An 11,901-nucleotide genomic window follows, 5' to 3' on the forward strand; every position below is an offset into this window, starting at 1 on the left:
ACTCGGAAAGAGAAAAGGCGAGACGTCGGAAACCAGAACGGTTATAGCGGTAAGACAATGCTAAACACAAAGTAATGGAATAATGAAAGAAAGTATTTTATTTTATTTACACAGATTTTTAGAAGCAGATTAGCAAATGGGTAGCTGCTCGCTAAGTAACTGTAGCTAAATCAGGATTAGCAGACAAGCTAACTTTAGCTCATCCAAACACACATGGCGATAGAATTGTGACGTTCGTTGGAAAATATTTTATAATTACAGATGAAGTTGTTAAAATAGTTGTGCCTTATTTAATCTTGAAGCGGGAAGATAAGATAAGACTTAGTTGTTCGCTTAAACAGATTATATTGGGCAGAATATTGTAGCGTTCATTGTGATGACGACAGCTGCAAAAACGAATCGGTCATTTTAAGCTTTAGAAACGATCACCAACCACTTTAATCTCTGAGTAGTCATTCCTCTTCTTGTACTCTGACAGTTATGTATGAATAACTTTTGTTTCACACTTCAGAAGACAGCAAACGTTGTTTGTCAAAAGCACAAAGGGATAAATGAAGGGACACCAGTTATAATCATTCATGATAATGCAGTGCTGCGTGTACACAGATGTTATAAAGGATGTATAACGTTGACATATTTGTTTTTAATCAACTCTCCTGTGGATAATCTTCCCTTTCATATTTTTGGCATGACCTGTCTTTCTCTTGCGTGTCTCCATCAAGTCAATCAATACTTTTTATAATAGTTAGTTTCAGGGGCTCCTCTTAGCACCCATGTTTGAGTGGTATTTCTCTGTGTGTACATTCTGCATCAAACCATGGTCTCTAAAGCAGGAGCGCCCACACGGTTTTCGCATGCAAGCTACTTTTGAAATGGCCAAAAATATTCTACCTACGTTAAAAATGCTAAACACATACATTACGTTAGATTTGCACTGAATGGAATCAGCCAGGGTTGCATAGTTGGGAGTCTGGGCAGTAGCTGCTGGTAGCCAGCTCAAGCAGATCATCAGTCATAGTTCATCGTTCGTTTTCCAACACTTTAAAATAATCCTGAATGTGTTTTTTTCAGATATGGCCTCTCCATGCAGAAGTCAAAGTCTTAGTCCTGTGCAGAGAGAAAACCGGGGTGTGTAAATCCTGCTGCAGTATTTGTCTCAGTACTGTTAGCTATAGTAGTACCTGCCGTTTTGACACTGACCACATCATTTTCTCCCTGACTGTCTGGGACCTTCAGAAGACAAGACGAGTCCAGCAGTAGAGGGGCCTCAGCAGGTCATCTCGGTGGAAAGAAGCCCCAAAGAGAAGCTGTCCCCCTCCAAAAGTCCTGCCTCTGACAGTTCAGACAGTAGCAGCAGCGGTGAGGAAGAGGATGACCATCTTGCAGCACTGAAGAAGATTAGGAGCAGTGTGGCTCAGATTAAAGTAAGCAACGTTTCCATGCACTGATTCCTGTCACCAGCACACATTGTGTTTTTCCAGTGGGGGCAGCTGTGTCCACAAAGTTTCTACTTTTTGTTCTGGACACACACCAGACAAGTGCAAATCGATTACGGTGGAGAGAAGACTGATTTCATTTGATAGTTGAATTTTAAAGCTTGTTTTGGAGAATAATCCAAGTATGATTCTTATTTCTAATAGTAAAAATGTCGCAGTGATTCTTGTTCCAAGAGAAATATCATAAGCAGTAATGTGTAAAGTTGGAGAGGAGATCCAGGACTTTTTAGTACAGGGGGTCGTCGACTTGTGAACTACGTGACTCGTGTTCATACTTCTGTTCGACTTCACGACCGCACTCGTCTGTGTTATTTACCTGTTTACGTGGTGTTTTTACAACATTTTCTACGGTCTCACCCACGATGTCTACATTTAACATGGAGCAATTTTAAGACCAAGTCGGCATACGACAGAACCCTCAGCCAAATGTGGTCGTAGGTCAACGACCCCCCAGTAATTAAAAATACAAACTGTTGCATAAACTCTTTATTTTTCATACAGAGGTCAGTATTCAAGGAGCAAGACCAATCCATGGCCGGAGAAAGAGACAGGTCCGGTTCCAGAGGGCGAGACAGGTCCGGGTCCAGAGGGCGAGACAAGTCCGGGTCCAGAGGGCGAGACAGGTCCGGGTCCAGAGGGCGAGACAGGTCCGGTTCAAGAGGGCGTGACAGATCCAGAGGACGAGACAGGCCCCGAGGAACTAACAGAGATGGGTCCAGGGGAAGAGACAGGTCACGGTCCAGAGGACGGGACAGGTCAAGGTCCAGGTCCAGAGAATGGGGCCGCTACAACAGAGGACGCTATACTCGGTAACAAACTAGCATTGGTTAGCTATAAAAAAGTCATAAAAAACACAAGTTTGTGTTTCGATGACAAAATTTTAAAGTCATAAAAAACACAAGTTGTGTTTTTTATGACTTTAAAATTTTGTCATCGATCGGTTTGAGAAATTGTGGTTTTGGATAATAAATCTCAGAAGTTGCAAAATCTCAGAACCAAACCACCATGAGATGGGAGGCTTGTAGAAAATCAAGAATAAACACCCCCCCCCCCCCCGAAAAAATAAAAAATAAAATAAATGACTTATTGCCACTGTTGTCCTGACTCAGACGATTCAGCTTTTATATATCGCTGCTAAGAAACTCTTTATAATATAACAACGTATATAAAGTAGTCGTTGTTCTAAAAGGCAAACTGAGCCTGACATTACAAAGTTCATACGTAAAAATTATTGATTCTTTTTGCCTGTTTCTCCCAGGGATCAATATGACGGTCGCGACAACAGAGGCGGGCAGTTTGATCGGCGAACCAATCGCAATGCAGATTCCGACCACAGGCGGCGAGGCCGTTCAGCCTCCCCCCCAACAGACAGCGAGCCCCAAGTCAAGAAGAAGAAAGAGGAGCTCGACCCGATCCTCACCAGGACTGGGGGAGCTTACATCCCCCCCGCCAAACTGCGGATGATGCAGCAGCAGATCACAGACAAGAGCAGGTAGGAAGGATTTTAATTAGGAAGTAAGAATTATAGAAACGAGATTAAGTTTACTTCAATACCGCGTACTGGGCTACTTTACACAGCACTCATTCACCAGTTTGTACATGAACTGTCTTTTGCAATTTATCCGAATATTTCAGTGCGGATACTTGATGAGGTGCAGCGAGATAATGGGTCGTCGTAAACATTTAATTATTCAATCATAAGTCATTATTTAGATTTTTTTTCTGGCATCTGAGACTTGAGCGTTGGCTTTCAGGAGCTAAGATTAAACCTGAAGGACAATTTAAATACATATTTAAACACTGTCAATGAGGGTGTCCCGGTGGCGCAGTGGGTTGCGCTGTTGCCTCACAGCAAGAATGTTCTGGGTTCGATTCCTTTCTGTTCATCGGTGTGATGGATGGACTGTCTGTCTGTCTGTGCGTTAATGAATGAATGAATTTTGTATGACTGTTGTAATTGAAGCTCCGCCTGGGATTAAATCGATTTCACTGATTGGGTGTTTCAACGACTCCGTGTAATCTGTGTTGCTACTGATGCCCCGCCTCCTGTGCAGCCTGGCCTATCAGAGGATGAGTTGGGAGGCTCTGAAGAAGTCTATCAATGGTCTGATCAACAAAGTCAACGTGTCGAACATCTTCAACATCATCCAGGAGTTGCTGCAGGAGAACATTGTCAGGGGGAGGTAAACAGTGATTGTCGTCAATAAACATCATTTCATATTCAAATCTAGCATTTCCTTTGCAGGATATTCGATATTTCCTTGCAGCCTCTTACTTAATGCCTTATCAGACACACAGTAAGGTGTATTTCTGAAAGATTTCAGGGCCCTTCAAGTGATGTTTTATTCATTTTATGTTGTTTCAGGTGAGATGAATTCAAACGTAGTGCAGTGAAGCACCTTCATGTTTTTATTGCGTAAAGCTGAGATCCGTTTGGGTCCCAAAAGAGGGAGACGGTCTGCGAGCTGAGCGCTGGCTGTTACCTGACCTGAGCTTTTTCCTTTTCCAGGGGTCTGCTGTCTCGCTCGGTGCTGCAGGCTCAGGCGGCTTCGCCCATCTTCACTCATGTTTACGCTGCCGTCGTTGCAATCATCAACTCCAAGTTCCCTCAGATCGGCGAGTTAATCCTCAAACGCCTGATCCTTACATTCAGGAAGAGCTACCGCCGGAACCTCAAGGTGCGCCGCCTGTCCCCGTGTGTCCCTGTGTGTGTCCCTGTGTCTGTGTCTGTCCCTGTCTCTCCCTGTGTGTGTCCATGTGTGTGTCCCAGTGTGTGTCCATGTGTGTGTCTCTGTGTGTGTCCCTGTGTGTGTCCCTGTGTGTGTGTGTCTGTGCGTGTGTCTGTGTCTCTCCCTGTGTCTGTCCCTGTGTCTGTCCCTGTCTATCCCTGTGTGTGTCCCTGTGTGTGTCCCTGTGTGTGTCTGTGTGTGTCTGTGTGTGTCTGTGTGTGTCCCTGTGTCTGTCCCTGTGTGTGTCCATGTCTGTGTCTCTGTGTCCATGTGTGTGTCTCTGTGTCCCTGTGTCTGTCTCTGTGTGTCCCTGTGTCTGTCTCTGTGTGTGTCCCTGTCTCTCCCTGTGTGTCCCTGTGTCTGTCTCTGTGTGTCCCTGTGTCTGTGTCTGTCCCTGTCTCTCCCTGTGTGTGTCCATGTGTGTGTCTCTGTGTCCCTGTGTGTGTCTGTGTCCCTGTGTGTGTGTCCCTGTGTCTGTCCCTGTGTGTGTCCATGTGTGTGTCTCTGTGTCCATGTGTGTGTCTCTGTGTCCCTGTGTCTGTCTCTGTGTGTGTCCCTGTGTCTGTCCCTGTCTCTCCCTGTGTCTGTCCCTGTGTGTCCCTTTGTCTGTCTCTGTGTGTCCCTGTGTCTGTGTCTGTCCCTGTCTCTCCCTGTGTGTGTCTCTGTGTCCCTGTGTCTGTCCCTGTGTGTCCCTGTCTCTCCCTGTGTCTGTCCCTGTGTGTGTCCATGTGTGCGTCTCTGTGTGTCCCTCTGTGTGTGTGTGTGTGTGTGTGTGTCCCTGTGTCTGTCCCTGTCCATCCCTGTGTCTGTCCGTGTGTGTCCCTGTGTGTGTCCCTGCGTGTGTCCATGTGTGTGTCTCTGTGTCCATGTGTGTGTCTCTGTGTCCCTGTGTCTGTCTCTGTGTGTCCCTGTGTGACTATTAAATCAGTGGAGAAGGACAGACAGAATGGTTCAAAGATGTGATGGGAGTGGATCAAAAATAGATTCACATAAGAAACTTGCTTCTTCTGTTTTCAAAGGATGAAAGTAAACTTTTGGAATAATGTTAATGCCATTATTTTGGATAAAATGAAACCGGACCACGGTGCAGCACCCAGCGTTAACTTAGGTTAACACCCGGTTGGTTTTGACGATGAGGATTAAATTCCTTATTATTCCTAAAATAGTGAAAGAGATTTAAGTTCTCTATAAATGTCTTACATTTTATTTCCTGTTAGCAGTCAGTTCTCGTGATGCTAAAACCGGTTTGCGTTTTGTTTTCCAGCAACAGTGTCTGACTGCTTCAAAGTTTGTGGCCCATCTAATCAACCAGAACGTGGTGCGTCCCGTCACCTCATGAATGATGCAGGGACTGCCTGTTGATGTCCAGCCGGGGTTAATGTCTCTGCTCTGCCGTCCCTCGTCCCTCGTCCTCAGGCCCACGAGGTTTTGTGTCTTGAGATGCTCACGTTGCTACTGGAGCGTCCGACTGACGACAGCGTGGAGGTCGCCATCGCCTTCCTGAAGGAGTGTGGACTCAAACTGACCGAGGTGTCCCCGAGGGGGATCAATGGTATTCTGGAAATGGATATGTCTTTAAAATTGGTTCAGCTGTTGATGTTATGTTAAAATCAATCATATTATATTATTATTATTATTATTATTTTTATTTTTACTAGAACCTGGAATCATTCTTTTCTCAATTTAAAGTGTTCAGTCGATATTCATCCTCAGCCTGTCTTTATTTTCAGCGATATTTGAGCGCCTCAGAAACGTCCTCCACGAGTCCACCATTGACAAGAGGGTCCAATATATGATTGAGGTGATGTTTGCCATCAGGAAGGATGGTTTCAAAGATCACCCCGTGATCCCAGACGGCCTGGACCTGGTGGACGAGGAAGAACAGTTCACCCACATGCTCCCTCTGGAGGACGAGTACGTCACAGACGATGTCCTCAGTAAGTCCCTGGGTAGAAGGGGGGGGGGAGCACATGTACGTGTAGCCCTAACGTGTGTGTGTGTGTGTGTTCACAGATGTGTTTAAGATGGATCCAAGCTTCCTAGAGAATGAGGAGAAATACAAAACCATCAAACGAGGTGAGGATGAGCGCGAACGTCACACGCTGTCAAACCGGTTCCTCCTTCGGTCTGACCAATGAGCTGCCGTCTCGCGACAGACATCCTGGATGAGGGCAGCAGTGACTCGGGGGAGGATGGAGATGCCAGTGATGAAGATGAGGAGAAGGAGGATGAGAATGAAGGAGAAGGTGAGACAGCTCGAGTCTGAGTAAATTACTGCGATGCCCGTTCTGTGGAGCGTTTCCATTCTCACGCGCTGAGTTTGGCTGGCTTGACGTGTCAGCCCAGGACCAGGGTTTGCATTTCAAGTTAAACTTCAGCTTCTCATCGAGTTCCAGCAGGTGCTTGATGCGGTTCCAGTCGTCTCCTAAACATCTGAGGAAGACGGGGAACCCGTTTAAAATCTGGAGCGTAACCAGAAATAAATGACGATCCTTGTTGAACATAAAATGTAAATGACGGTGAGCTGGGGGAACAGGAGGAGGCGTGTCATCGTCGGTGCCAAAAGCACGGAGACGCCAGCTGTTGTTTAATCCCTTCGCAAAGTATTACTTCAATTTAAGTGATTGTATTAATCTGGTATCAACCTGGTCACAGCATAACAACTTATCAGACACACGCTAACCTAAAAGATCTCCCTCTCTGTCTCTCTCTCCCGCTCTCGCTGTCTCTCTCTCTGTCTCTCCCTCTCCCTCTCAGGTGAGAAGGTTACCATCTTTGATCAGACAGAAGTCAATCTGGTTGCTTTTAGAAGAACCATCTATTTGGCTATACAGTCCAGGTACACACACACGCACACACACACACGCACACACACTGGTTCTCAGGTATTTGGATTTATTTACTGATGGACTGGAATGAATTAATCGAGTGATTCCTTCATTGTTATTGTAGTTTGGACTATGAGGAGTGCGCTCATAAACTGATCAAGATGGACTTCCCTGAGAGTCAGACAGTAAGAGCACGCACGCACGCACACGCACGCACACACACACACACACACACACACACAGTCATGCTCACTGGGCTGACGTACAGTGACGCGCACACACACAATGAAATGTGATGATTCATTCTACAGCACTGACCAGGAGGTGGCGCAGTGTTTAACCACTGATGTGTGTGTGTGTGGGGGGGGGGGGGGCGTGTAATCATGTACAGGCGTCCCTCGCTACGTCGCGGTTTCCAACCAACCAGCAAACAAATCAAAGTTTGTTGGGTGTCGTATCTGCAGCACCATGACGTCACCACCTGCCCCCGTCCAATCAGAATGAGTTCTGTGTGTTAAAGTCTCAGCGTCGAATCGGCCGCTGTGCACGATGGTGCACGATGGTGCACGAGCGTGGGTCGAGTCAAACCAACGCCACACGTGCGTTCGGTCCAGGGCGGAGCGGATGACCTTGTCAGCCACACTTCCATCAGCATCAGGACTGAATCACCACAACAGCTGGAAGACGCACACACACACACACACACGCACACGCACGGATTCACACACAGCCTGAGGTGTTAGCTGCAGGAACACCAAAAGATTTCATTAAGTTGCTGACCTTTCCCATCATAAAGCAGGAGCTTGAAAGCGTCTCACGTTTTCTACCTGATAGACGAGTCGTATGGAAAACACGTTAAATAAAAACCAACGGCCATTTGTTGAGAGCGATAAAACGGATACCGGAACCCGACACCGGAGTTACCGCTGCTCCGTTTCACTGATTGTTTCAGGATCTTTTTCTTCGGCTTATTATTGTATGTTTGTGCTAACAGAAGGAGCTGTGCAACATGATCCTGGACTGCTGCGCTCAACAGAGGACCTACGAGAAGTTCTTTGGCCTGTTGGCTGGGGTGAGACGGACACACACACACACACACACACACACACACATGTACACACACACACACGTACGTGCGCACACACTCACACATTTTGGCGTCATCAGATATGCTTGAAGCACATTTGCTTGATTTGGGTCATTTCACTCAAAATTACAACTCAATTCTGAAGCAGCCCTTTAACCACATGTAACTATGAAGTGTGTGTGCGTGTGCGTGTGTGTGTGTGTGTTTAGAGGTTCTGTCTGCTGAAGAAGGAGTACATGGAGAGTTTTGAGGGGATCTTCGCCGAACAATATGAGACAATTCATCGACTGGAGACCAACAAACTGAGGAATGTGGCGCGGCTGTTTGCTCACCTACTCTACACAGACTCGGTGCCCTGGAGTGTGAGGAAACACACACTCACACACACACACACACACACACACACACAGGAGTCCATGGCAGTCGGGGTGTGATGCTGATGTCTGTCCACCAGGTGTTGGAGTGTATCAGGATGAGCGAAGAGACCACGACTTCGTCCAGCAGGATCTTTGTGAAGATCCTGTTCCAGGAGCTCTGTGCCTACATGGGCCTCCCCAAACTCAACCAACGGCTCAAAGACACGTAGGAACGCTCGAGCAGATTCTGGTTCCAGCTCTGCTTCAGAGTTTATGTTGCATCCTGGGATATTTTTAGATCCACCTTTTATTGATCAGCCAAGCATTGATCGTTCATGATTGAACTGAAACCCGGCCCACAGTCGGCACCTTTAAGTTTTCACCATACTGCAGTTTGCCAGTTATTATTACAGTCACCTTTCTGTGGGTTTAAAATAAAGGTCTGCCCCCGTGTGGTTACTGTAGGAATAATAACTGACACCGGGGGGGGGGGGGGGGGGGGGGTGAAGAAGCTACTATTGCAGCCACAGCTGCCCCGGGGCAGACTGAGAGGAGCACCATCTGACCTCCACCGACATTCACTCGCTCACTACATTCACACGGGCAATGTGGGTGACGTGCCTTGCCAAAGGACTCAACAACAGTATTCACACGTGCAGGAGCCGGGGTTCGAACCGCCGACCACCTGCGCCACCGTCGCTGTAAGAAAAAGCAGTTACCGAACTCGACCGGTTCAAAGTTTAAAACTTTCCTGGATAAAGATTCTTACGAGATTAAAGCTCCGTTTACTGGATGAACTGACGAACTCCTCAACCAAATGCCGATGGTGCTCTGAGAATGATGGTTAGTGAAGAAGGAAATGCAACACACAAGTGTTAGTTTTGATGTGTGTGTGTGTGTGTGTGTGTGTTTCAGGACTTTGCAGCCGTTCTTTGAAGGCCTTTTTCCTCGTGATAATCCCAGAAACACTCGCTTCGCCATCAACTTCTTCACCTCCATCGGACTGGGAGGTCTAACGTAAGGGACACATGCAGACATCGTTGCACAAACACGCTGACCTTTCCCTTCGTGTCCACAAATCTAGATGTTCTCGTTGAGCGTTTCATTCTAAACCACGAAGCAGCTCTTAATCTTTGTTCAGGCGCCTCTGAGGCTTTCTTTGAGGACACGAACAAACGTCTTTATTTCGTAGCTGCCCTGCAGAAGACTTTTGTTTTCATAAAAGTGGCCTGCCTGGGGAGATCACACTTCATAATCGTGCTACAGGACGGGTTCACTAGTTTTGCACTTTAATTCGGGACCGTCAGACGTTCTGTCTGCTACCTGCTGTAACCGACGCATCTCGATTATATCCAGAAGTGAAGTTAAGTCTGGTTTTGCTCTTATGAATGATCCTAAAACTAAGTCTGTTTTTCTCTCAGGGACGAGTTGAGGGAACATTTGAAGAACGCTCCCAAGATGATAATGACCCAGAAGCAGGAAGTGGAATCTTCCGACTCATCCTCAACCTCTTCATCCTCCTCTTCCTCGTCTGACGACTCCTCTTCCGACTCGTCCGATTCAGACTCTTCTGACTCGTCCTCCAGCAGCAGCTCCGGTACCTTCAGCTTCACTTGTTTTCCCTTTGACTGAAGTTCGGTTTTCTTTTACTTTGTGCTCTGAAAATCTTTGTCGGGGAGATTTACGCTCGTCTTCAGTTCCACTGCTAACGACACACTAGACTTTTGCACATGGAGAACAGCGCAACCTTCTCCAAAGCACCTTCGTTTACTGATAATATCATGGCAGGACGACGCTGCTTCTCACCACACATGCATGTTTTTTTATTTGGACTTTTAATGTGAAAGGTGAGACTTTCTGCCTCTTGTATTCTTGGTACACCTGGACACTTTCTTTTCCGAGGTGGGTAATCATTTTTTCCTTCCTTCCAGACTCAGACACCAAACACAGGAGGAAGAAGAAGAGAAAAGAACAAAGTGAGGAGAAGAAGAAGAAGAAGGAGAAGGACAAGAAGAAGGAGAAACTCCCAGACAAAAAGCAAGCCAGACACAAGAACAAGAAGAAGAACGAGGAGGACAGCAACGACGAGAATCGGACGAGGAAGCACGGGAGAGGCCGAGCACATGAGGAGGAGCGTGCACGTGAAGAGGAGGACCACGAGCGTGCACGTGAGGGTGCACGGCGGAACAGACGAGAAGATGGGTCAGAAGAAAAGGAGGAAAGGCGACGAAAGATGGACTTTCAAGGGAGACAACGAGAGGGGGAGAGGGAGAGGGAGAGGGAGAGAGACAGGAGGGGGGAGAGAGAGAGAGAGAATGAAGGTAAAAGGGAGGAAAGGGAGCGAGAGAATCCGAGGGACAGAGAGAGGAATAAAGAGAACAGAGACCGGAACAGAGGAGAAAGGAGAATGAGATAGAGCAGCAGTAACGGACTGGGAGAAGTGAAGCCTCCTCCTGTCATCCTTCCCTTCTTCATCCTTTCGCTCCAATAGTTTTGTATTTGTGATCTTCCTCTTTCCCTCCATCTGTCTTTCATTTTTCTATTATTGATCTGTGTTGTTGGTGAAATGTAAAAAAAAACAATCCATTAAAGTTGCTTCAGTTTTTAAAACGAGTTTGTTTCGTTGAAGGATTCTTTTGTGCTTTCGGGAGATTTAAGTTTCTCACAGTTACTGAAGAAGAGTTCTTCACTTGACCCGAAACTGCAGGAGCCTGAAGCCTGTTAGCGGAGCTCACGCTGATCAGGGCGTATTAATCAACATGTTCCAGTCATACCCGATCAATACTGTTTGATCGTTTACTGATGGCGTTTAAGTTTTAATGCTGGAATAACACGTCCCTGTGTTGCATTCTAAATTCAACTGGAACAGATTTTAAAACCAGACAAGCTGCGTCGGTTTGTATCCACGATGGCAGGAAACGTGTTTAAGCTTCATTTCTTCTGGGGCCTCGTGTGCAAAGACTTCCGTGGATTTCCTACTGAAACATGGCGCACGCTCAAATCCAGAAACCGTGCGTACGCACGAATCCAAGGACAAGGTACATCCCAATCAACGGGGAACTGAGCGCACATGTCGGGGCAGCAACCCCGCCCGGTCCACGCCCTCATTCTAATACGCAAATCATATTTACATGACCCCTGCAGCCGAGATTCCCTTTCTGAGGCTCTGCGCGATGAGAAGAGCAAAGCCAAGGGATGAGTGAGCCCGGAAAAAAGAGAAACTTTACAGAAAGCGAGTTGGAGACGCGCGAAGAACATTTTGGCACGCTGTCCTCCGGTAAGCAGTAAGCGCAAGAGGATTGAGCGTGTGTGAGCCTGTGAGGTGCGGCTTTACGCACGGGGTTATTTACATGAGTTCTTTGCGCACAGAGACAATCAGCGGCTCGTTAGAAAGATCTGAAGCTG

The 11,901-nt window shown here is 46.9% G+C and overlaps 1 protein-coding gene across 1 annotated transcript; it reads left to right on the forward strand.

Annotated features, from left to right (window-relative positions):
* On the forward strand, positions 1–11,103 carry cwc22 (CWC22 spliceosome associated protein homolog). The gene is made up of 20 exons (XM_068746208.1): positions 1–49; positions 1,072–1,128; positions 1,237–1,424; positions 1,998–2,305; positions 2,755–2,988; positions 3,551–3,679; positions 4,006–4,174; positions 5,490–5,543; positions 5,642–5,777; positions 5,956–6,162; positions 6,239–6,301; positions 6,382–6,485; positions 6,991–7,064; positions 7,178–7,238; positions 8,048–8,125; positions 8,350–8,502; positions 8,595–8,722; positions 9,412–9,513; positions 9,918–10,093; positions 10,434–11,103. The coding sequence occupies exons 2-20, from the start codon at positions 1,074–1,076 to the stop codon at positions 10,910–10,912; spliced, it is 2,898 nt and encodes a 965-aa protein (XP_068602309.1). The 5' UTR covers positions 1–49; positions 1,072–1,073; the 3' UTR covers positions 10,913–11,103.
* Positions 11,104–11,901: the final 798 nt, after the last annotated feature.

Source organism: Brachionichthys hirsutus, chromosome 12, assembly GCF_040956055.1.
Source record: "Brachionichthys hirsutus isolate HB-005 chromosome 12, CSIRO-AGI_Bhir_v1, whole genome shotgun sequence".
Classification (NCBI taxonomy): domain Eukaryota; kingdom Metazoa; phylum Chordata; class Actinopteri; order Lophiiformes; family Brachionichthyidae; genus Brachionichthys; species Brachionichthys hirsutus.